We start from the raw sequence: 26,164 nt of genomic DNA, 5'->3' as shown, positions 1-26,164 counted from the left end.
GGATTAGCATTTGATAAGTGGCAGAATAAAAAAAAGCAACTATTACAGAATTCTCAACACAATTTTTTTAACACCATATTCCTCTTGATGTCGAATTTTTGCTAAATTTACTTTTAATAACAAATTATAAATATTTAAAATTTATAATTTTTATATTCTAAATTAAATATTAACTATTTAATTATTTTTTACAATTAGAAGGTACAACAATGGAAAAATCCTCTAAGTTAGTACATATAGTAAGAAAGCAAAGTTAGTTCTTCTTGTATATTCAAAGAGATGGAGCTAAAAAGCCCCACAAAGTCCCATCAATATTTGTTTCTTTCACAAAGTGCAGGCAACTATCAATTATCATTTGCTCAAATTATTTCAGCTACCCTACAATTTTAAGCAACAATCTCAGACCCTCAGTGAAAAAGAAGAAACAAAAATATTGTTAAACATATATTGAAAGGACAAATTTGATATTCAAGATATCTTTGAATCATTCAAATCCTTTTTCCAGGAAATAGAAATTATGATATTGAAAATGAAACTAAGAATACAAAGTTAATGCAAGATCCTACCCCTTTTTTTAGTGCAATGACTGCCAAATTATCTCCTCCATTTCAAAGCTTCAATGCAAATTTGTGAATAGTCATAAGCTATGCTTTCATTGAAAAAGGGAGAAATATTAAACAGTAAATTATTCAGCACTTAGTAGCCTTTTAGCTACTATTGTGCTTTCAACAAAATGAATTTGCTAAGGTCAACAATCACAGCTCACAACTAAACCAAATTCTCTTAAAAAGCATAAATTCCTTTTCTTTTGGGAAGGATTTTAAATGCACATTTCTTAAGCAAGAGAAAACATAATAATTGAGCATCAGAAACCAGAACCAGTCATAAAACCATGTATATGGCTAATCAAAAACAGTCAGTCACATGAAATAAAATCAACTGATTGACTGTTTGTAATAATCATTAAAAAGCAATTGTTATGATTATCATCATAACAGTAATGATGACTAACTAAAAAAGAAAATTGGTATCACAGTAAAAAAAAATAAAACAATCTATTTCAAAACACAATGTGCATTTAGATAAGATCAGTCATGAAGAAGTAACTATTAGATATTGAAATATACCGGTGTGAATATACTTCAATGCTTGGAGTAACTGGTAAAGGAAAAATTGACGGTGCTCCTTTTCAAATCATCATTGGCTTTAATGACTTGATGCAGATCCGACTACATGAGCTCGAAAACAACATAAATGTCCTTGAACTCCCTCCTAGAAGGAGGCATCATGACATGTTTGATTTCAACAATATCAGGATGTCGAAGAAGTCTAAGCAGCTTTATCTCCCATAGAATGTGTGCAACATCAGATATGTGCTCAAATATATCATAATCTTTGGTGGCTTGAACATACAACACCATAGCTTCCTTTCCCAATGACTTCTTGAATTTTGTACCCATCTGGCATTGCCATAATAGGAGAAAAACTCCATTTCAGTTTAACTCAAAGATAATCAGGCTCTTCCACAAATCAAAATCAGGATAATCCAAAATTAATTCCAATCAAGCTGAGGCTATAATAGGATTGCAAATTTCATAAGGGATTAATAGAAATTACAACCAAAATGGTAAGTATTATTGGCTGTCTAGAAAAATTAAATTGGAGATATCTCAGAGCTCACCAATAAAGTTAATAGAAATAATACAAATTTGTACGTTTGTTAAAATTTACATACATGTTTGGGCGCCATTATTTTGTTAAAAAAAGATTTTTTTCAATGAAAAATGATTTTTTTTTTTAACGTGTTTGGCAAATTTCTAGTAGTAAAAGTAAAAGCACTAGTAAAATAAAAAAAAAGATCTTTTTCGAGAAACTGTGATTTACATCTATTTTTTAAAAGATCTTTTTTTTCTTAAAAAAATGTTTTTCATATAATAAATAAACAAAAAAGTACTTTTATATTGTTATACCCAAACATAATTGATAGATAAAAAGACTTTTTTACATGAGATTTCCAAACATAAAATTACTTTTACTTAGATCTTTAAAAAAAAATAACTCGAAAGAGAAAAATTGTCTCAATACAACTCCTCACTCCAATGTACTATATTAACATCCCCTAAAAGCAGCAGAAAATTTAGCATATAGAATAACAGAACCATTAAATATATATATATCAAAAGCCACATCTGATGCTAAATCGATACAGAAATCAATAAAGGGAAGAAATGTACATAAAGAGAAAAATAAAAAACTATAAAGGGAAGAAATGTACATCAAAGTTATACCAGAATACATGAGAGCATGTGAGGTGAATGAGTTGTAAATTTTATTAGATAGCATAGATAGATGGATATATTAACAATAGGATTCAAAAGTAGAGTAAGCAACTAAGCATGAGTAACAAAAAGTGCAGACATTTAACATAATAACACACTTTAGGAGGCTTCTCCTTTGGAGTCTTGTTGGAATGGCCTTGACGACGGGGCGGTAAACTGGTCCCTCGTAGTTCTTCTTCGGGATTCCTCGTCAAATAGCCCGAGGACAATCAGTTCTGATCGTAGTTTCGTCACATTTACTGCAAGCTCTATTTCTCGACGAGGAGGGTAGAGAATTTCGGGCCCCCGCACCTCATCTTTCCCTTTCCCAGAAATCTCAGACTCCACCGATGCCATCTTCGTCACAGTAAGTAAAGTAAGATTAGGTTATATGTTAGGGCTATTCAATTAACAGCACCGTAATCAAATTGAAAGAAAAATTATTCATCGTATAAGCTTACCTTATTTGGAGTGTTGTTGGAATGGCCTTCAAAGACTCCTCGTTTTTCGTGCGCACGTTCTGGTCTTCGACGACGGAAAGGCCCACCCCTTCTTCTTAGGACTTCCTCATAAAGTTGCCGCAGCTCATCTTTCTCTTTCTCAGAAATCTCAGACTCCACCGATGCCATCTTCGTCAGGGAAGATTAGGTTATATGTTAGGGCTATTCAATTAGCAGCACCGTAATCAAATTGAAAAAAATTATTCATCGTATAAGCTTACCTTATTGTCGTCGTCAGTATTCACGAGAGGCAGTGACTTCTCTTCCTCCTTCCTACCATTCTCATTCTCACAAGCCATTTTGATAAGTCAGGTTAACAAATGACACCGCCAATTCTATATAAACAACGCAATTTTGGGGTTTTGGGCTCTTATCTTAGCGCATGTCTTTCTAGTTTCTACTCAATTTCTCTCTTATACTCACTCCTTTAACTATAACAAATTAATTACAATAATTATTTAATTTGGCTAAAATAAATAAATTAATTTATTGTTTTATGTATTTTGATCAATAATTTTTAAAAATATTATATTTAATTATTTATTTGACTCCAGTAACTATAACTAATTAATTACAATAATTATTTTACTTGACTGAAATAAATAAATAAATAAATAAATAAACAAATTATCTCTCTTGCTATATCAAGCTTTGTACACAGGGTTATTATATCCAGGGTTATTATAAAGAGTCCTAGATCAATTACATCCAAACTATTTTCTCTAGCTAGTTTATTATTTTTAGTTCTGGATTATCATCATATAACAATACAGGGTTATTATATTGCTGCTGTGTGGATTCAAATATAGTCACAATATTGTATACCTTGAATAAGTTTTCCATTTGCAAACAATTAAATGAGTAATATTTCTAGTGGAATTTATGAAAACATACAAAATAATTGCTCAACCATTGGTAGAATTTGAGCAATGAACGAATGTAAAATGAATGAAGGGTTCTGTTGTTTATATGGAGAAGCCATTTAGGAGGTTTACTAGGTCTCTACTACTGAAGAGAAAGTTTGGAAGATGATGTTAGTGGCGCAAAGGATGGGATTGATAAGGTAAATAACAATGCCGAAGCTGTTGCAGTTGGTGGTAATAATAAGGAGCGTGCTAATGATAGTAGCAAGGATGTTGAAGTTGGTGATGATGTCAAGGAGGGATTTGAAGATGGTGCATTGGTTGCTGTTTCCAAGGCTAGTACTAAGAGATGCCCAACAAGTCTGAAGGAGCTTCTAGCCATGAGGATTCTTGAGGGTTTGGCAGTGAATTATGCTCGGAGAGTGTAAAGGTGTTGGTTGATTTTCCTTCTTATTGTGTAGGCTCTCTTCTTGAGATATGAGTATTGCTGTTGAAAATGCGAGTGTCTAAATTTGAGAAATTTGCAGGCTGGAGAAGCATATGTTCGCGGAGTGATGAATGGCGATGGGATTGTGTGCCATTGTGAAGATTGCCATGGTGTTGAGGTAAGTAAAATGAAGATGCACTTAGACGAGTTAATTCCCACTTAAAAACCACCAAGCCTCAACTCTAAATCACTTTAACCTATTTAATAAAGGCGAATTCTGCCGTGCCTTTATTTTTTTTTATTGAAATAAATTAAACAAAGAAAAACAAAACAAACAAAATAAGGAATTGTCTAAATAGAGGGACAGTCCCGTTTAAGACTACTCTTAAACTCCTCCCAAGGTGAAAGAAGCTCCACATGCGAAAGTTGTAACTTCATCGTCATCTTTGCCATAGTATCTGCCACCGTGTTTGCATCTCTCATAATCAAACGAAAGTCAACCCGCCAATTCCAATGCATGATATCTCTTATTTTGAGCACCAGTGGATCAATAAACCCAAAACCATCTTGAGTAACAAGATTAAATGCTTCCACACAATCCGTCTCACAAATAACATCTCGTTGACCCACATCCCAAGCTAACAGATATCCTCTCCAAATAGCAAACAATTCCCCTTGAAGAATACTATTACTCTCAATCATTCCCAAACACCCCTTTGCCAGCTTCCATTACAATCTCTAATAACACAAGCAAAACCAACACTATCACCCGAACCAAAATAATTAGCATCACAATTAATCTTAAAAGTACCAATAGATGGGGGATTCCAAAAACCATTTAGAGTAGAGGGAGGAGACATATGTTGTAATTCAAAAATATTCCTAAACTCCTTTTCTGAAGTTAATGCCAGACAAATCACTTTTTTCGGAGGCCAAGTTTCATGGGGATTAAAGATGTCATTATTTCTTGCTCGCCATATCCACCAAAGTCCCGAAAAGAACTTGAACGGATGCTCTATGCTATGATATAAGAACCAGTTCTTCAAATCCAAAGGATGACAAGAAATATCCAACCTATGCCAGACAAGCTAAGCTTTTGGACAATCCCGAATACAATGTAAAACCGATTCCTGGCTAGAAAGACATCTTGGACACCTATCCGATGACGACATCCCTCTTCTAAAGCGAAAACTTGCAGTAGGAAGAGCCTCCTTAAGACACAACCAAGCCAAAAACTTATGCTTTTCCGGAACAAGCTGACGCCAAAGCCAAAGCCAATTCTCTTGCTCCTCCCAACCAAACAGCTGCTTACACAACCACAAGTAACAATTGCGTGAGTCATAGACTTTGGCAGCAGACCCACTCCAATACCAACCCACTTCCGGACCTGCTTGTTCATCTGGATTGTAAGAGAGAATATTATCTTTCAATTTTTGAGATAAAGGAGAATAAAGAGTATCCAAATGCCACCTACTAACCGACCAAATATCCTGTATCCGGAGATTCGAATCAGAAATGTGAACATAATCCATCTCATTAGATAACTGTCCTTCTCTCCTCCAGCTAGAAAACCAAAAATTCTGGTTCAAATCTCCAATACACCAAGCAAACCCATCCTTCAACACTTCCCAAGCCTTGCAAAGACACCTCTAAATGGGAGAGTCCTTGTTCTTAGGATAACTAAAACAGTCATATAGAGATGATCGGTATTTGGCATCTAACAATTGGACCCATAGCTTGTTTGGCTGTTGGAAAAAAAGTCCAAACTAGCTTCCCAAAAAAAGCAATATTTACACAATAAGGATGTCTAATCCCCAAACCTCCATATTTTTTTGGAGTAACCAATACCTTCCAACTAACAAGATTCAATCCTCTTCCATCAACTTGTCCTTTCCAAAGAAAATTCCTCATCATAGACTCCAATTTACTAATGATTCCTTTGGGAAAAATAGAGACCTGCATCTGGTACGTGGGAATAGCAGCAGCAACAGAATTAACCAAGCAGAGTCTACCAGCCCGATTGAGTAAACTTCCTTTCCAGCTTGCTAGCCTACTCCGAATCTTATCCAGGACACCATTGAAAGCTGAACGAGTCACCCTATAACGGCTAAGGGTAACTCCAAGATACTTGCCCAAGTCCTGGACAAATCTGATAGAGGATACCCTAGTAAAAACCTCTTTCCTTGTTGCAGAGACATTCTTGGAGCAAAGTGCTTTAGACTTCTCGACATTAATCTTCATCCCAGATGCTTTGCAAAAAGTCTCTAAAACTAACATCACATTTTGCACTTGTCTCTTTGTAACTTTACAGAACAGAAGCAAGTCATCTGCAAACAATAAGTGGGATATTCTTGGTCCCCCTCTAGAAATAGCAACCGGCTCCCACAAGCCCAAATCAACCTGATGACTAATAAAGCATGCCAATCGCTCCATACACAACACAAAAAGATAGGGTGACATAGGGTCTCCTTGTCTAAGACCTCGGCTAGGAGTAAAGCCATTTAGACGACTCCCATTCCAAAGAATAGATAAGGAAGAAGCAGTGACACAATTCATAATCAAATTAAGTGTAGGAATAGGAAAACCAAAGCTTTTAAGGGTATGAGCTAAAAATCTCCAGTCAACTCTGTCATAAGCTTTCTCCAGATCAATCTTAAAGGCCAGTGTGCCTTTCTTTGATTTAGTCTTCTTCATAAAGTTGAGGACTTCTTGAGCAATAATGATGTTGTCAGGAGTTCCTCGTCCCGGAATAAATCCTCCTTTAAGAGGGCCAACAATCTCCGCAAGATGAGGACGAAGCCTATTAACAAGGACCTTCGTGATGATCTTGTAAACTACATTGCAGAGACTAATCGGCCTGAAATCTTTCATAGATACCGGTGATTCAACCTTTGGAATGAGAACAAGTAAAGTCTCCAACATTCTCGGATCAAGAGGAACACCAGAGAATGCCTGCTTAACCATCTTCCAAACATCAAGACCAATGATCTCCCAATATTCTTTGAAGAAGAAAGCTTGAAACCAATCAAGACCCGGAGCTTTAAAAGAGTTCATGTGAAAAACAGCTGCTTTGACTTCCTCCATAGTAACTGGTGCCGTAAGGTTATTGCAAGCTTCCTCATTCAGAGAAGGAAGATGCACATCACCAAGGCAACCCAAATCAACATTATCTAAATGACAGAATAATCTTTTATAGAAAGACTCTGCTTCTTGACTCAGAACTTTTGGATCAGTTTCCCACACTCCATCATTGAGAAAAAGGCCATGAATCTTATTATGCTTCCTTCGTGCAAGAGTTTGAATATGAAAGAATATTGTATTCCTATCCACGAACCTTACCCACTGCTTTCTGGACTTTTGGAACCATATGAGCTCTTCTTGCACTAGAGTATTATTATAATTCCCGTGCCTTTAATTTGTTGCCGAAATTGCCAAAAAGTAACAAATAGGTCCCAGTAATTAATTCAGTGGGTTAACGGAGTGGCATCGTTAATCGTGTAGCAGGTTATTATTATTTTTGAATTTAAAAGTGGTAACTCCACTAAGGACTAGGATAGATGATATATAGTATATATAATAATTTTTCATGGTTCGTGGATTATGAAAGTTAAAAAAAAAATCTAATTAACAAAATCAATAAATTGAGTTTTTAATAATAATTAAAATAAATAATAATAACATCAACGATAATGTTAATAATAAAATATAGAAAAAATTATATTTTTTTTTATGAAAAAAGTTAAAATAATAATATTTTTTATTTGTAAAATATACACTTTCTTCTTTTATAATTTTTAAAAAAATTTCTCTTGAATTCAGCATAAATTTTTTGTGTTTAAATTATTTCTTACAAGAATAGACTTTAACAAAAACTTTATTTTTTTTATTAAATTTTGTTTACCAAAATATCGTTTAATAAATTATTTTTTTGTAAGATTTCAATAATTTTTAATTATTAAATTGTAATTTTGTTAAAATTTTCGTTAATAATTATTTTTGTATTTTACTATTAATTTTTGATATCAATGTATATTATTTTAACATTAAATTAAAAAAAATCTTACCACTGTTAATATGTATAACAATTAATATTAATAAATAATTTATTTTATAGAACTATTAAAAATTATTAACAACTTTATCAATACTTAAAAATAAGTCGAGATGGTTAAATTTAAAATTGTAAAAAATTAACATCTCATTCCTTCACATCTTTACAAAATAAGTTCCTTAATAATTAAAAAATTATTGAAGGGTATCTTAGAAAAAAAATAATTCAATCATTAATTTTTTTTAAAAATATGTTAATAAAATACAATTTAATCAATAGAAAGACAATTTGTTAAAGAGTATTTTGGTAGACAAAATTGTATTACAACAAAAAAATTTTGTTAAAGAATATTTTTGTAAAAAAAATTATTTTTTCTCGAAAAATGGATAAAGTTAATGGTAGTTAACATAAAAAATTTTAAATGGATTAACGAGGAGGTTTTTTAAAAATTATAAGGAAAGAAAATGCATATTTTATAAATAAAGGGGAGGAGAGTGTCATTTGAATATCTCTTAGAGAAGGAGAATGAAATTTTCGCTAAAATGTATTATTAACAAGAACGACAATAATAATAAAATTTATTATAGTGGTTTTTTTATTATTTTATAATAAAACTTATTGAAAGTTTGTTAAGGATGAAAATTAATTTTAAATATTATTTTTAGTAAATAAAAATTTATTGAAAATTAAAGTGTTGAATTTAAATATTTTTAAACATGTATTTGACAATTAAAAATTAATTAGTATTGTGAAGAAGGTGTTGTAAAAATGTGAGACTTTAAAATAGCATTTGAAAAAGAGATTGAAACTTAGAGACAGAAATTTAATTAAGTGTATGTGTTGTGTTTGGTGTAGGATGTACATGACTGAATTATATCTCAATATTTTATTTGGTTCAAAATAAAAATAGAGATTGAAAATACATAAAATGACTAAGTTACCATAACTGTTTTAAATGAAAAAAATAAAAAACAAAGAACCCTAACTTAGGGGTGAGAAACAAGCAAAAATTCGTCGGGTCGGCTTGCAGGTAGGCTGAGTTAAAAATTTGAGACCGCTATACTAAAAAAATCCACCTAACCTACACCGCTTAATCCATGCGTTTTGGCGGGTTTTGGCCGGATGGAGTATGTTGACCCGGCGGACTTTTAGCTTTAAGGTGATACTTGAATTTAGGGTGTTATTTTTGTGCTTGTATTTGGAATGTTTGTTCATTTTACTTTAAGTTATAATTTGGACTATATTTGATTGGTTAGAGATTTGGATAATGCGGCATGGACCTGAGCGAGTTGCTGACTGCTTCTGTTTAACAGAGCTAGTAAGAACCAAGCGACAAAAACACTAACACACGAATTACGAGGTTATGGTGGTCCTGCAGACAGCGATAAGACCGGGGCTTTTATTAGGTTCTTTAATGGGTGTACAAATTCTTGTGTCTCTGTTTTTTAAAAGTATTAACAAAAATAAAATTTTGTGCCTTAAAATTTAAAATTTAATTCTAATTTTTGGCTACTAAACACGATACTAAATTTCAATTTTCTAAAGTCAAGTAACCACTTATAAATAATTTATTAGTGTTTCAAACTCTAATTCCATGTCTCAATTATTCTTATACTTTCAGTTAGCATGAAATTCTCATTTTTTGTATGTGTTTGTCCAAATTTTTATCTTTGAAATTTATTTAATGACTATGAATAAGAATTTAATATGATTGACAATAAAAAAATATATTTAAAAAAAAATGACGAACAATTTTTTGGAATAATTTTAATGTGGTCTTTTTGAATAATCTTTTGATGTTAATCATAATAAAAATTGCGTAATAATTATATAAATTATGTTAAGTAATTTATTTTATTTTGAAAATAACGTTTTTTATTTATAAAACAAAAAAAAACATTCTTTAAAATCAATTGATTATACAGCAATGTTAATGATAATAATGAAAAGTTTTGTCACTAATAATCAGTCTCCTGAAAATCAAATCGGACCGGTCAGTTCAACTGAGTTAAATGAAAAATGGTTACTTATCGGTCTAAGTAAGTCTATAAACTGTCTGACAAAAAACCGGTCGAACTAGCGATTAACCGACAAATCGGTAGAATCGTCCAGTTATTTAGAGGATTTTTGGTTCGAAAATACACCCTTTGAAACGTCGTCGTTTTGTCCATAAAAATTAAAAATAGAAAAGAAGAAAGGCTAAAGTGCTGAAGTCTGATCTGAACCCTATATCACCAATTCACACTTATATCTTCTCTCTTTTCTGAGAACCATTGCAGCCACCACCACCAATTCACACTTTGATTTTGATTTTGATTGATATGATCGTCATGTTGTTGTGTAAATGGAAGCAATTTGGGTCATGCTTTGGGAATATGGTTGTTTTTTCGTTATGAACTTTGATGATTAAAGTTATTTGTGAATTTTTAATATTAAATTATGGATAATGTATGATGAGAAATTGTAAAATTTTGAATTTTGTTAAGTTAGAAATGATTGAATTTATATATTCAAAATTATATATAGGTTTTTTAATAATTTTATTTAATATTTAACTAAACCGGTTGAACTCCGATCGAACCAGTAAATCATTGAATCAAGTGCTTATTAACCGGTCCAGTTCTCGTAACTTTGTTAATAACCAATATTTTAAAAATCGGACCAAACCGACCGGGCGAACCGGTTCAACGGGTAACGGACAAAGGGAACAGTCCGATCCAATATGTAAAACCGCTCAATTTAAAACCGCTCGAGAACCGCTAAACCGGCCGGTAACCGGTCGGTCAGACCGGACTGGAAGCCGGCCGGTTTACAAAAGACGTCGTTTCCTTTGTTGAATGAGAAAAGATTGCACGCGTTATCCACTTATCCCCCACTTCTCCAACTCCTGCTTGCAGCAAATGCCCTAGCCTCCACCAAAGAAAGCAAACCCTAGCAGCCTCCACCAATCGTCGTCGCCGTCTGTCGGAATGGGAGATTGTTGCCGCCGTCCGTCGCACTCAAGAACTACCGTCTTCGTGTTCTCGGGCCTCTCGCCGGATCCTCCGCGTCGTGTGCTTGCATCTCGCCTCTCTCCTCTGTGCTCGGCTGCTTGCGCCTCCCTCCGCCAGTGAGTGCTCGAGCTGTGCGCGTTGGTTGCTGCTCGTCGTCCGTGGTTGTCTCTGCTCGATTCTGCCTCCAAGTGTCACTGGAGTCTCGTCTCAGTCACTGGCATCTCGTGGTTCGCCTGTCTCGTCGCCGGCGGCAGAAGCAACTCGTGGGGTTGTCTCTTGCTTCGTCGCCTTCCGTGGGGTGGTCGCTCACTCGCCGTCGGACGTTGGTGAGTCCCTGCACCATCGCTTCGCTGTTCTCTCTTCTCCAGATTTCCCTTCTCCCTGTATTTTTGCATGTTGCTGAAAAAATTGCTAATCAATAAATTTGCTTGTTGCTGATCTAAATGTTGCTGTAAATCGGGATTTTACTAAGATTTGTTAAATTTGTTGCTGAATTTGTTGCTTCCTAGTCACAGAATCATAACAGAATGCTCAGTCAGTGCTTGGTTGATTGGCTTTGCTCACTGATTGTATTTGATGATAGATTTTAAATTGATAACTTTTAAATTTTAAATTTGCACTGCCCATGTTACTGATTCACTGTTCCTTCAGTGTTTTTTGTTGTTGTTAATCATTGTGATGAGCTTTGTTAAAATTGGGTTGAAAAATGTTAATCTTTCTTCATTTTTCATAGTTCTTAACTTCTGTTCTTATTAAAAAAATTGCAACTGGTGATCTTTTGATTTATTATATGCTTCATGTTTTTAATTTCACTCTGCTTCTAGGCTTTGAAATCAGTTTATGATAACTGTGATCCAGTTATTTAGTTGGATAACTGATGTAATTATTGAGTTTAAGGGATTGAGTTTTTCTGTTCTCGTTATTAGTAAGACATGGATAGTTTAGAATTTTCTATTTCTTTCCCTTACTCCTGAAGTTCGTTATTTCAAAAGATTCAGTGTTGGCTTCAAATTTCAAATGGGAATTAGGAGCTGGTGAAGATAACAACATCTTTCTGGAACTGATACAGACAAAAGTTGTCTCCGCTGCTTCTTGCACCTCCAGCACGCTATTCTCTGCCTTGCGCTACTTGAAGAAGAGGAAGGTTTTTCCCCACTGTTTAATTTAATAAATTAGTTTCAACAAATGTTTTGAGGATACAGTAGTTAGTTGACTAAAATAGAAAGAGAAATAACGTTGGTGATTTTGGGAATTTGCTTATTTATTTGTGGGTTTGAGAATACTAGTAATCTGGTATGAATGGCTTTTCATGTTTACATTGATAATATAAAGAAGAAATCAAAATGATTTAGCCTGATTCATTTAGTTCTTAAGCATAGTGTACTCCATAACTCCGGAACGAACAAATTTTTGTAGAACTTGCTAGGACCATGGAAGGATTTGCTGCAGACTTTGGACTTTATGGCAATTCAACATCTGGTTTTGCTTCATCGCGATGGGATTGGTCGTTTCTCTCCAACGCACACGTCAACAACAGTGCTCCTTTCACTCGATTGGATCCAAAGTAAGTAAGTCCATCTTTATGTGATTGGTGCGAACATGTGTATCCTTTGAACTATGATCCGTGGTTTACAATCTTCGTCATGCAAAACACAGAGATAAAAGTAAGACCATGGGATTGGAAGCTGAGTCAAAAGCAGTATCTCAAGATTGTGGGAAAGGTTGCAACAATTGCATGCCCATGCAAATCGAGATACAAGGACTAAAGGAAGAAATAAGCGACAAAGTCAAAAGATGGATGAGATGGCTGTACTACTAAGACAACTTGTGTTGAAGGCTGATGCAGACCCATCTGTTGATGTCAAGACTGTTGCATCAACAACCAAGTCAAGAAGACGATCCACTTCAAAACAAAAAGGCATGCGTAAGGATACACCTATTGATGTACCAGATTACAGCTCGGACCATTTGGCTTTTCGTCACTCAAGGCGTAAAAGGAAGACCTCATCAACTGGGACACCTAAACAAATTATCTCTGGGAAAAATGATAAGTTAACGGTAGTTTACTTATATCCCTTATGAAGTTAGAGACTTGCTTTCATTTTGTCAATGTACATCCTTTTGGAACCGTAATTTCTTCTTAAAATGTTTGTGTCCCAACAGAGGACTTTGTTCTCGGACAAAGATGAGGCCAAAGACCAAAAAGAAAGGACACCACAAACTAACAAAATTGGTCCATCAAGACCTGCAACACATATTGGTGAAAGACCTTATGTCGATCTAACTGTGCAGGGATTTGACCCAAACCAAGCAGAAGTAGGTGACAAAATTCCAAAGGTACGTATGTTCATGGAACGATGGTACAACTATAACTTGGAGGAATTTTTGTTGTCTCAGTAGAAATCTCAAGTAATGTCAAATTGAGCATTATTTTAAATGAAGTTGTGATTTATGCCACAGAGCATTATTTCAAATTTAGTGGCGCAAAGGATGGGAATGATAAGGTAAATAACAATGCCGAAGTTGTTGAAGTTGGTGGTAATAATAAGAAGCGTGCTAATGATAGTGGCAAGGATGTTGAAGTTGGTGATGATGTCAAGGAGGCATTTGAAGATGGTGCATTGGTTGCTGTTTCTAATGCTAGTACTAAGAGGTGCCCAACAAGTCTGAAGGAGCTTCTAGCCATGAGGATTCTTGAGGGTTTGGCAGTGAATTATGCTCAGAGTGTGAAGGCATTGACTGATTTTCCTTCTTATTGTGTAAGCTCTCTTCTTGAGATAAGAGTATCGCTGTTGAAAATGCGAGTGTCTAAATTTGAGAAATTTGCAGGCTGGAGAAGCAGAGCTTTGGGAAGTGATTAATGGCTATGGGATTGTGTGCCATTGTGAAGATTGCCATGGTGTTGAGGTAAGTAAAATGAAGATGCATTTAGACGAGTTAATTTCCACTTAAAAACCACCAGCCTCAACTCCAAATCACTTCCCTGATTTAACATGTTAGTTGGAAGGTAGTTATACCTGAGCTACTATATAAGGCTTTAGTTGAAATAGATTGTTTTATTTTTTTACTGTGATGCCAATTTTCTTTTTCAGGTAGTCATCATTGTTGTTGTGATGATAATCATAACAATTCTTTTTAATGGTTATTACAAATAGTCAATCAGTTGATTTTATTTCATGTGACGGACTGTTTATGATTAGCCATATACATGGTTTTATGATTGGTTCTGGTTTCTGATGCTCAATTATTAAGGTGGGGAGAAAGAAAATTACCTTTGGCATTCTAAGTACGTCTTTGATTCCCCACTTTGGCTGAAAGCCAATCCCCAAAACTCTGATGCTCACTTCCTCAGCAACAATGAACTAATACAGAGCAGATTTAAATGCACAGCAGAGGGAGAAGGAGAAGAGAGTAGACGCACTGCCTAGTGCTTACCTGCAACTGATGCCGCCACAACAGCAACGTACAGGAGAGAAGACAGCCACAGTGTCACCAAGCCACCCACACAGGTTACTTTGGTGATAGCGAGAGGGGAAGGATAGTCTAGAGACGGAGAGAGTGAGAGATAGCACCTAGGTTCTCCCTTCCCTGTATAACTCCAAAAAAAAAATATATGGCTTAGTACCCAACACACAAATGTACAATACTAAAGTATAATAATAAATTGTTTGACAATAAAGAAATACAAATTTTGACCGACCCCACCTGAATGTGGAAGAATCATTCAATGCAATTCATACTTCATCACCACATCTTTCTTCTAGTTTCAACATTCATCACCACTTCCTTCTTCTAATCACTTCTTTCACCTCCTTTTGTTTCATTAATGGAGTTGTCTTCATCTCCTAATCCTTCCCCTTCTAAGAATGCTTTTTCTAGGAAATTCAGTAAGGTTACATTTCTTACCTCTTCTATTTTATCCGTTCACACTTCAATTCACGTTACCACCACTACCACCAAAAATAGTTTTTCAATGCCAATAATTTGTGATTCTGATGCATGCAAGACTTTTAAGAATAATTCTTTATCGTAACTGGAGAGCTATGCAAGCAGCATCACAAAAACTAATAAAACCAAATCCACTGGCAGCAAATGCCTTCACTAAACTGGTAAACGAAGGACATGTTCTTGCAAGGTTCAGGGTGGGACATGATTTTGAATTTGATATTGCAAATTGCAGGTTCCAACAAGAATATTAAAGAGGCATATTTACGTAAGGCTTTCTTGTGAGTGACAAAGTTTGGATTAAAACAATTAAAACAATAAGAGAAATCATCTTTGGCCGTAACTTGGATTGTACATCCTTACGCAAGGTGAAAGTTAGAGGAATAATTGCAGGTCCCTTCTCCTTCGTCAAACAGCTTGGCATAGAAAGATTTTCGCATTGCATTCCTTCCTTAGGGAAAATAGTTATTAAGATTTGGTTTGGTTTGAAATTTCCTGGCACGTTTCACCTTGGTATCACGGCATCATCTATTTTATTACATTAATGTTAAGCCTATTACCGTGGGGAATACTATACTAGATATGCCAAAGAGAACTTTTGAATTGAAACCTAACGATAAAAAGGATTTTATTGTAAACACTGGAACTAAGTTCACATGGTTCGTATCCCGGGTTATGACCTCCTGGTAAAAGAGAGTTATGTGAACATATGATGGAATTTACCTTAAAGCTTTTCTGAATTATTGTGCTATGCGAAGTCCAAAGATGCAATAAGGAAAACTCCTACGATGAAATTTCAATTTCACTTTTCTCCAAATGTTATTGTGCATTTAGAATCTGATCAAGATTTTCATATGGCAGGATTTTGATGTGTTTACCTTTCACTTTCACCAAGACAACTGAGGAAGACGGTACTTCAATGTTTGGTGATATCCAAATGACAAATTATGAGGTGGGATATAGCGTTCTCAAGGAAATTTTTTTCAAGGCTAAAGAATGCCCAGTGTAAGCATACAAGATTGATTAGAAATAGCAATTAGCTGTGGTAATTTAATCAGCTGACTACCACACATCTGATTGCTATTTCTAACCGTCTTGTATGCTACACTGAGCATTCTTTAGCTTTAAAGTAAATTTATTTGAGAACGTGGTATGCCACTTCATAGTTTGTTATTTGGATATTACCAAAGATTGAAGTACTATCTTTAGTTATCTTCATGAAAGCTAAACACATCCAAATTTTTCTGTATGAAAATTCTATCCGAGTCTAAATGCACGACATTTGGAGAAAAGTGAAATTTCAAAGTAGGAATCTTCCTTATTGTATCTTTGGACAAAAGTGAAATTTCAAAGTAGGAATCTTCATTATTGTATCTTTGGACATTGCTTAGCACAATAATTCAGAATCAAGTTTTAAGGCAAATTCCATCATATGTTCACGCACTTCTTTGAATGGAGGTCATAGGCAGGCCATATCAACCATGTGAATTTAGTGACAGTGTTTACAATAAAATTCTTTTTACGTTTAGGTTTTAATTCAAAAGTTCTCTTAAGCATATGTAGTATAGTATTCTCCACGGTAATACGCTTAACATTAATGTAATAAAATGGATGATGCCGTGAAACGTGTTAGGGAACTCTGTTCTATGCAAACCAAATCTTAAGATACTTGTTTTTCCTATGGAATTCCAAAATCTTTCTATACCAAGCTGTTTGACGAAAGAGAAGGGACCTGGTTCAGTCCAATTGTACAATCCAATAGTTATAGCCAAAGATAATTTTGCCTAGTTCCAGGAGAGTATCCGTGCCTATTGTTTTAATCCAAATTTTGTTACTAAAAAAGATTTCTGTAAATGTACCCGCAAATATATTCTTGTTGGAACCTGCAATGGACACTTTCAAGTATGCATAATTTGCAATCAATACCTAGGCGGTTACATTGTGGATCATTACAATAAGGAACTTCTATTTTTGCAAGTTAGAAGCTTTTGTGGGGATTTATTGAGTCCCCACACTATATCACTTCCAGTGTCCACTAAAGCTTCTATCTCAGCAAATTCAAAATCATGCCCTACGGTAAATCTTGTAAGAACGTCTCCTTCGTTTATCAGTTTAGTTATGGCACGGGTGGATTTAGATTTATTGCTCCTGTGCTGTTGATTGCATAGCTCTCCTGTTGTGACAGCGATAAAAGAATGATTCTTAGAAGTCTTGCATGCATCGCAATTAGAAATTATTGGCATTGAAAAGCCATTTTTGGTGGTGGTGGTGGTGGTGGTGGTGGTGGTGGTGATGGTAACAAAAGAGGTGAGAAATATAACCTTGTTAAATTTCAAAGAAAAAATATTATTGGGAGGAGAAGGATTAGGAGATGAAAGAAGTGATTAGGAGGAGGAAGTGGCGATTACGGTTGAAACTAGAAGAAAGAGGTGGTGATGAAGTGTGAATTGCATTGAGTGATTCTTTCACTTTAAGGTGAGATAAGTCGAAATGTGTATTTCTTTATTGTCAAGTAATTTATTATTATACTTTAGTGGGAGAACCTAGGTGCTATCTCTCATCTCGACTATCCTTCTCTCGCTCTCACCGAAGTAACCTGCGTGGTGGCTTGGTGACGCTGCGGCTGTCTTCTCCTCTCCTGTACGTTACTTTCTGCATTTTCAGGCCTCCCATTTAGCTACTATGATTTCCTTAAGGTATGTTTTTCATTTGTCTAGATATGTCAAGAATTATCTACTCTTGTAACTAGTTAAGTTATGGCTATTATCCCTTCAAAAGAAAGAAGAGAAGAAGAAAAAAAATACAAAGGTAACTGATATGATGTTTCCTATAAATGGAACTGGTACTTTAATTTGCATTAAATAGAAATTAGAAAGAGTGGTTATATGATAAATGGCCTGACTTATTCCTTGCTAAATATATTTTGTTCGTAATTATCTTTGTGAAGTGTTAATTTATGATCCATTTCTTTGAATCAGGTTGTACTTATCATTTATCCATTCCTTTGGCTCAAACTTTATCTGCATTTGTTCAAGCAGCGACGTTCAAAACTCTTTAAGTGCCAAGATAAGAAAAGAGCGTGAGGAGCCATTGATCTTGGTTGTTATTGACATCTTGTTGAACTTCTGAATTTGTATTATTACTTCCATATACTGATATACACACATAGTTTAGTTTCAATCAAGCTGAGATAATAACTTTCTTTAATGGGGCCGCTGCAGACACTGATTTGTATTTGCATATACGAATCTTTTCTGACTTACTGACATTGTAATTATGCTAGCTAATGCAGTTCTTGCATGCTAGAGGATGTGTAGTTCTGTAAACTCTGCTGATTTCTACCTTTTGTGGATTCATATTGAGTTATTGACCTATTCAATAAAATAGCTTAGAAAGTTAGCTTGTTCAAACTAGTTCACTCCTTTGGAAGAATGTGTATGTTGTTGCTTGTTAAACTACAGATTTTAGTGTCAAGATTAATGGTTTTTATCCAATGATTTTAGTATCAAGATTAATGGTTTTTCTCTTTAAGTTGATCATATGTAAATAGTGTAGAGTTTAACTAAAATGATATTTTCTTACAGAACATTGCAAAGTAGTAAACAGGAATCAACATGTTGAGAAAAAGGAAATATTACAAGGTACAAACAAAAACAACAGAGATCAAACATCCATATATGGGAAGCCAAACAAGCCATCCACCACACTTTTTAAAAAATAAACTCAAGTGTGTGGTTTTACTGTTTTACCCTTCATCAGGAGTTCAGGTCTTTCAATAATCTGTGGTTGGAAGCTGCTCATGAGTGTTTTGGTTGATGAAGAAAAGCTCATAGACAAGTGCAGCAATTCCTGCACCAATAAATGGGCCAACCCAATAGACCCAATGGTTGGCCCAGGTCCAGCTAACAACAGCAGGCCCAAATGACACTGCTGGGTTCATGGATGCACCATCAAAGGCACCACCAGCCAAGATGTTTGCACCAACAATGAAGCCAATTGCAATTGGTGCAATTATTCCAATGTTACCCTTCTTTGGGTCCACTGCAGTTGCATAAACTGTGTACACCAACCCAAAAGTCATCACTATCTCTAAGACTAATGCATTTGCTGCTCCAACCCCAGATGAAAGTGCAAATGCAGATGTTTCCTGCAATAGCATGAATAAAATGTTTCCTTAAATTTAGTACAAAAAGAGAAACATTAATGATCACTAGTCAGAAGGGGAAAAAAAATGGTTAGATAAGGCTGAAAAATTTGTATATCATTTTCAAAAAATGTTAATTTCCTTAAAATGGTCTTAGTTTTAAAAATATAGGTCTAATTTTTTTTTTTACAGGTTACAAAAAAATAATATTTTTTTTTTCTGATTTTATATATAGATATTTTTGCAACATGTGAATGCTCTGTGTAGATCACTTCAGCCACCCATTTTAGTGAATTACAACTCAAAAAACATTTAAAAATTAATTTCTAAAGAATTATACTACTTCCCTTCAAAGTTAATGGTCACGTTAATAAAATTATGTCAAAACTTTATTTTTTTTTTTATATGATAGTTAAATGATTGACGGAAACAGTTTATTTTATCATAACTATTTTCAAGTAACGAAGCATAATCATTGAGTTTAGTTATCCAATAACCAATGCACTTTTTATGAAATAATTTAGTTATCTTCATACCAATCCACCAGTGGCGAATTTAAGGAGCAAGCAAGCAACAATGGAGCCAAGCAACTGAGCAATCCAGTACAAAATGCTTCTAAGGAGGGTAATGTGGCCACCGACAAAGGCGCCAAATGTGACGGCAGGGTTGACATGGCCACCGGAGATGTTAGCACCGACGGAAACCGCCACGAAAAGTGCAAAGGCATGGGACAGAGAAGCCGCCACTACACCAGCTGGTGTTGCTGCGCCATTGTTCGTTAGCTTGTCTGTCAAAACCAAACATCCACCCATTAAATTAGTATCAGAATTGTTAAAAACTCAGGTGCCGTCAACTTCAGTTGAAAACTGTTAAATAATTTGATTGATTTAACTAAATTTTTATCTAATAGTTCTTAATTATTAGTTTTATGTGAAGTTGATAGTACTTGAGTTTTCACCATCAAAATTATTATAATTAAACATTTAGAATTTGATATTTTTCTAATAATTAAAAAAATTAAATTAAAATTATAAAAACACTTGTAATATTATGTATGTGAAAGATTGTTAGAGCTTACTATAAGCCATGCCAGAGCCTTCCCCAGCAAAGACAAAGATAAGCATGGAGATGAACTCTGCAAGTGCAGCCTTAAGTGCATCAGCTTGGCTGAACTCTGAAGCATTTCCAATGGCGATTCTAGAAATCGGCATTTTTTTTTATTTAATTAACGAATGTTACCTTAGGTTGCTAATAAGCTTCTTGATGTGTGATATTGCTCCTATACTAGTTGTATATATAGCACTTAGAATTTGAATATTTGGTGTATGTAACGTTGTTGCAGTTGTAGAGCAAAAAGGCACGGGGAAAAAATGGTTGAAAAGAAAAATGTCGGGGCCTCCGGTTTGTTCTGGTGATGCAACGTGGACGGTGTGATGTGATGCTATGGAGGCTGGATCACCGACCGATGACTGACTCGTGATTAGTGGGGCCTTTCATTACCATTTGGACCCAAATTTATGGATTTGGATCCTCTAAAGTTTGAATTTCACTTTAGAGAGTAAAGTGTGATCTCTCACCATTGATTTCATAGGTGGGACCAATAATAAATATGAAAGAGAAACTATTCAAGGGGAGAAGATCACACTTTACTCTCTAAAGTGAAATTCAAACTTTAGAGGATCCAAATCCCAAATTTATATATTCACTAATAAGGTGACAAATAAATTCAGAGTATTTATATGTTGCATAAATTAGTCTCTAAAAAAAATTAATAAAGTTTTTTAAGATAATAAATATGAATATAAATTAGTTTAAATAAAGACATTTTACTCTAATTATAGATATTAATTTAAAAGTAATGTGTTTATAACTTTATATATACTATTTTATAAAATTTTATTAATATTTTTTTTTAAAGATGAATCTGTTCAAAGTATAAATTTTTATAAGTTTATTTGTCACTTTATTCTATATTGATTTACTTTGTTTTGCAATATAATTTTGTAAAGATTTTGCAAAAATCAATTCTTAAAATATTACTTTCTACGTACAAAATTTATTTTATTAACTACGATTTTGGTCCTAAGGTATAGGTCGAAAAAATTTTTTATCCCTAACCTTTTTTTGTATATAAAATTATCCCTAAGGTTTAAAACTAAGTTTTAAAATCATTCTTTTTACTTAAATATTAAAATTTTAGACCAAATTATCCATACAAAAAAATTATAAAATAAAAAAAAAAGAAAGAGAGTGTTTCTACTCATGTGAACAGAAAAAGGAAGAAGAAGGAGGAAAAAGTGAAAAAGAAGAAAAAGAAGTTGTCCACGATCCCCTCTTTCTCCGCTTTCGCCGCCACCTTTGTACGATTTTGGTCCATAAGATAAGGATAATTTTAAAACCAGGTTAAACTTTAAGGATGATTTTGTATGTAAAAAAAATTAAAGACAAAAAAAAAATTTCGATATATATTTTAGGGATTAAAATCGTACTTAACCCTTATTTTTTCTATTATATATGATGTATAATAATTGTCATTTTCATTGTGTTTGGAAGGGACAAACAAATTCACGATGATAACTATGTTACATTAGTTACATGTAATTTTTGTTATAAATTTTGTTACCTCGTTCTTGTACTAAATAGCAACAACTTTTTTTTTTTTTCTGTCTAAGATTAGACTTAGCCTAATTAAGCATTATGTCACTACTCACTATAGTATTAGCTAAAGTGAGTTGTTAGATAAAATTGAAAAATAAGTAGGTAGCTTTGGGAGAAGGTGGAACATAGTGGGTTGGATTTATTTGAATGTATAAGCATATAAATATAAAATCATGCATAAAGCTAGTTACGACTGCTAATTTTACATTAAAATAATAATACCTAAGTTTATGGATTGAATCTGAACCACTAATATAGCTACCAAGTACTATTTAAATGTGTGTCCTCAAATATGATGGATCCACAAGTATTTTTCAAATTTTTAAAAATAATTGTCCTATTATATACCCCCTGGTTCCTAGCCCTACAAAAATGTCTTAATATTTAAACTTATCGGCTTCATTAATTTAATTATGGACGGCTTAAAGGGGGGAATAATCTAAACCAAGTTGACATCTCTTTTGGTGTGATAACTGATAACAGAGAAACAATGCAAAATAGCGAATTTAGAAATAACGGGATTTTGGAATTTGATAGTGATGTTGTATGTGCTGTGACTTGTGAATTGTGATGATAGGAGTGTATTGGTAGTATTTGATTATTTGCATGGATTTGAAAGTGATGAATCTAGAGAACTTTATAACAAGAATTCATCACCTTTTTTTTTTGGGTGTTATAAAATTTATTAGTGCAAAGTGAACTTATGACTATACTATTTTTCTCGAAGGAGGTTCTGAGAAGAAAAATAAAAGAATAGAGTTCAATACATTTTCTTTTTTTTTTGGACATAATTTTCTTTTTTCTTTAAGGGTCGAAATTTCAGTACTTCAGAAGCAAAAACTTCAGCAGGTCCCATCATTGCAATGTTGATCCAGTCCATGTTTAAATGGGCCTAAAATTGGAGGCTTTAGTTGTTATAGGGGAGTCTGAAATATGGGCCTACTCAATCAAATCTCCGTTTTATGGGCCAAATATAAGCCCTAAAATTTCAACCCAACTTAGTGTTAACCAGAAATAAATTCAAATTCGCGACAAATTAGTTTTTAATTTATCGAATTAGGAGGTATAAAAATAAAAAATTCCGGCGGTGAGCTAATAGCCTAACATGCATTATTTTTCAGTCCCAAAAAAATAAATTAATTTAAAGAGAACATATTTATTTTTGGCATAGTGATTTAATGTTAATTTCAATATTTACCTGAGGAACAAGTATTAGAAATCCAGAATCCTTGGCATATATATACATGATGAAGTCATGAACAAACTTGAAAGTAAAGCATAATTATTAGTAAGCATATATGTGTTGGCAAAAAGTGTATATTCAAACGCTGAGCGACATGATTTACACTTTGTACTTGCATTCTAACTCTCTCCATCATTTTTGTACCTTCGGATTTCTTCTTCTTTGTGAAATAATTTCATTTTCACCTATTCACAACCTTGCCAAATTTTCATTGTAATTAAAAAAAAAAAAAGTCATGCATCTTGGAAGTAATTATAATTATTATTGGAGCGTTACACTTTTAGACTACGATCCCTTTACATTAGTTGTTGATTCTTGAGATTCCAATCAACAAGAAACAAAAACACAAGAATAAGGCAATTGCATGTGATGTTATAGTTTGGCTACAATACTCTTTTATATTCTCAAGGAAGCATCTAACTAAAATCATTGCAAATTGAAATTACTTTGAACATTATTTGACCTAAGTTACTATTTATCTAAAAAGGAAGGATTAAAAGTTTTGAGTAGATTCGTTTTGTTTTCATGTGGGGCATCACACATTCACACATACCTAATAAACACCAACTCATTCACCAGCTTGTCTCCCTTTCTGCAATAGACAGGAGCCTTTGTGCCTTTAATTTCCTTCAACAATATGTGTATATAATCATTATACTTTTGTTCTAAAGCTGAAAAAAAAAAAAAAAGAGCTTCATTTTTGCATTGTTTTTTGGCCACTTATTTACATTGTCTGGTTATTAGCCCGTTATCATATAATATCTTATTCTAGGATCCTAGAAAAAACAAAAAAAAAAAAACACTGTTGTTGTTGAACTTTTAAATAAATATCAACACCAGGAACTAATTAATTAGATAAGCCTATAATAATTGATGTATGGAAAATAAACCTGGCTAAGTCTCATCTGATTATATATAACCAACTGAGTTGGTTGAGTGGTTAACTCATCCAATGGCTTAGATAAGTACTAGAATTTCGAATACTGCTTTATAAATACAATAACTTATTGATTAATGACAAATCTTTAAATAGAATTTTAATTCGCATTAATTTTTTTGTCCTACTGAATTGAGGGATATCGTGAATATATAATATATAAGGCTGCCTTTGTTTACAGAGACAGGAACACTGATACACAAAATCGTGTTTGGCAGAAGAGACATGGACAGAGACAATGTGTCCAGAGACACTGAATTAGTGTATTTTGTGTCCACCCTGACAGGAAGGACACAGAGACACTAATAAGGGATACAATTTATTTTTTATTTTTTCTTTCATTATTCTTGTTAATTTTTCGTAATTATATTTTTTATTGTTATATTTTTCATCTCAAATTTTTTAAATGGAAAAAATGAGAATAAATTGAATTTTCATAATTTGTTCTAGTTTATCACCAAATAGAATACAAAAATACAACATTTCGTGTCTCTGTTTATCATGTTTATCAATGTCTTATCCTATCCAGTTATCAGTGTCTTGTCATGTCCTGTTCTTAGAAACAAACGCAGCCTAAAGGATGCGTAGAATGAGATCCCTAATTCTCCATGCATTTACTTGTAACAAACCACAAGCTAAGTTGCATTATATTGCAATTCATTGCATTTGTTACAATAATGAAGATTGAACTTGAAAGTTGAAAGTGAGATGTGAGTGTGAACATACATAGATTAGTGATTAGTAGGAATTGAAGAAGTAGAGAAGTGAAGTTGGTGATGGACGTGTCTCAACCTTGGATGCTGCACATGAATCAATCTGCTGTCTCCATGTGCATTTCATTCCACAAACATGCGAACTCAACTCCATAATAATAATATCGTAATCTTAGCTTTTAGGAATGGATATAAATATATAATTGCTTTTAATTTGAATCAGATATGTACGTATAGTAATCTCAATTCTCAAGTGAAATGGTGTCAAAAATAACGCGGCATGCACGCCGATTTCATAGATTTAATTTGTCAAAAAAATTAAATTAAGCTACATAGTACATATATAACTACAAATTTCTCATCAATAGACAGTAATTGAAACCTGCTTTGTTAAACAAGAAAAATATTCTGTTACAGCTCAATTAATTAAATTATTTGATCTAATTACATTGCTTGAATTAACCACAGTCATCTCATCCGTATATATCAAACATGCATAATAAATTAATAAAAAAATATAGGTAGACAATGAAAATATTAAATAATGTGAATAATAGATATATTAAATGTTCATTTCACTAGGTGTACATATTGTTATTTTAATATTAAAATTTAGATGGTTAATTTAAAGATGTTGTGTGTTTTTATTTGATTAGTGGTTGTTCATATTGTTTAAGATGGTCATTGTTTATCCAGCACTCTCCTAAATTAATAATGTAATCAATCTGATAGCAGTATATAGAGGCTTTCTATAATTAATTATACCTACACTAATGTAAATCTAATTTTTATTTTTTTTTTCACAATATCCCTCAATTTGACAAGTCAAAAATTAATCAATCACAAATTTAAATTTTATTTACAAGTCTATCTCAAATTAATAAGTTGATGCATATATAAAATAAGGTTTATATCTCCTTACACAAATAATTAATTATTTATTATTATATTAATAAAAATAACTAATTTTTAAATATATAACTTAAAAATTTATCTAAAAATGTAAATTTAATTAAACGAGAGCGTTGCTCTTTGCCTCTTCATACTGCATACATTAAAATTAAATTCATTTGCTTAGTCAACTTTTTGGAGGTGCATATAAATGACGACAAAGCAAAACAATAAAGATTATTATTATTATGTGAACAAACATTACACAAACACGAACACAAATGCATGTGCATGTGTTGTTGATGCAGCTACATATAGTGCTAGATACATCGTATTAAGGTGTTAATCACTTTTTCAACGATAATTAATTTCAGCAACTTTTGTCGTATTCAAAGCTTTGTTGTTATGTTGCATCCATTTGCTTGTGCGGCTTTGTACGTTTCCTCCTTCAAAACAAACAAAAACTCAATTAAAATACTAA

The 26,164-nt window shown here is 33.3% G+C and overlaps 3 protein-coding genes and 1 long non-coding RNA gene across 6 annotated transcripts; 2 read left to right on the top strand and 2 right to left on the bottom strand.

Annotated features, from left to right (window-relative positions):
* Positions 1–235: 235 nt before the first annotated feature.
* On the bottom strand, positions 236–3,221 carry LOC112736598 (uncharacterized). Of its 3 annotated transcripts, XR_011869303.1 has the most exons (5): positions 3,040–3,202; positions 2,780–2,947; positions 2,438–2,675; positions 1,128–1,460; positions 236–378 (listed from the first exon to the last, which is right to left on the bottom strand). XR_011869303.1 is itself a non-coding variant. In XM_025786117.3 (4 exons), the coding sequence occupies exons 1-3, from the start codon at positions 3,115–3,117 to the stop codon at positions 2,439–2,441; spliced, it is 483 nt and encodes a 160-aa protein (XP_025641902.1). In that variant the 5' UTR covers positions 3,118–3,210; the 3' UTR covers positions 892–1,460; position 2,438. The 3 variants fall into 3 exon arrangements, 2 of the variants coding, with proteins under 2 accessions (XP_025641902.1, XP_025641901.1); XM_025786117.3 differs by lacking the exon at positions 236–378 and having other exon boundaries at positions 892–1,460; positions 3,040–3,210; XM_025786116.2 differs by lacking the exons at positions 236–378; positions 1,128–1,460 and having other exon boundaries at positions 2,308–2,675; positions 3,040–3,221.
* A 545-nt stretch (positions 3,222–3,766) lies between these two features.
* On the top strand, positions 3,767–14,854 carry LOC112732473 (uncharacterized). Its single transcript, XM_072210501.1, has 12 exons — positions 3,767–3,807; positions 3,857–4,103; positions 4,209–4,286; positions 10,129–10,198; positions 11,002–11,478; positions 12,145–12,296; positions 12,569–12,716; positions 12,809–13,210; positions 13,316–13,489; positions 13,613–13,911; positions 13,982–14,059; positions 14,245–14,854. The coding sequence occupies exons 1-8, from the start codon at positions 3,767–3,769 to the stop codon at positions 12,916–12,918; spliced, it is 1,323 nt and encodes a 440-aa protein (XP_072066602.1). The 3' UTR covers positions 12,919–13,210; positions 13,316–13,489; positions 13,613–13,911; positions 13,982–14,059; positions 14,245–14,854.
* Positions 14,855–16,046: 1,192 nt separating this feature from the next.
* LOC140177819 (uncharacterized) lies at positions 16,047–18,507 on the top strand. The gene is made up of 2 exons (XR_011869302.1): positions 16,047–17,793; positions 18,076–18,507. It is a non-coding gene; the product is annotated as an uncharacterized lncRNA (long non-coding RNA).
* Positions 18,508–18,654: 147 nt separating this feature from the next.
* On the bottom strand, positions 18,655–20,587 carry LOC112736596 (aquaporin TIP1-2). Its single transcript, XM_025786115.2, has 3 exons — positions 20,320–20,587; positions 19,778–20,028; positions 18,655–19,244 (listed from the first exon to the last, which is right to left on the bottom strand). Exons 1-3 carry the CDS (start codon positions 20,450–20,452, stop codon positions 18,870–18,872), a joined length of 759 nt encoding a protein of 252 aa, XP_025641900.1. The 5' UTR covers positions 20,453–20,587; the 3' UTR covers positions 18,655–18,869.
* Positions 20,588–26,164: the final 5,577 nt, after the last annotated feature.

This window comes from Arachis hypogaea, chromosome 13 (genome assembly GCF_003086295.3).
Source record: "Arachis hypogaea cultivar Tifrunner chromosome 13, arahy.Tifrunner.gnm2.J5K5, whole genome shotgun sequence".
Taxonomy (NCBI): Eukaryota; Viridiplantae; Streptophyta; class Magnoliopsida; order Fabales; family Fabaceae; genus Arachis; species Arachis hypogaea.
The sequence above is the reverse complement of the archived record's forward strand: the minus strand, read 5'-3'. Positions and strand labels throughout refer to the sequence as shown.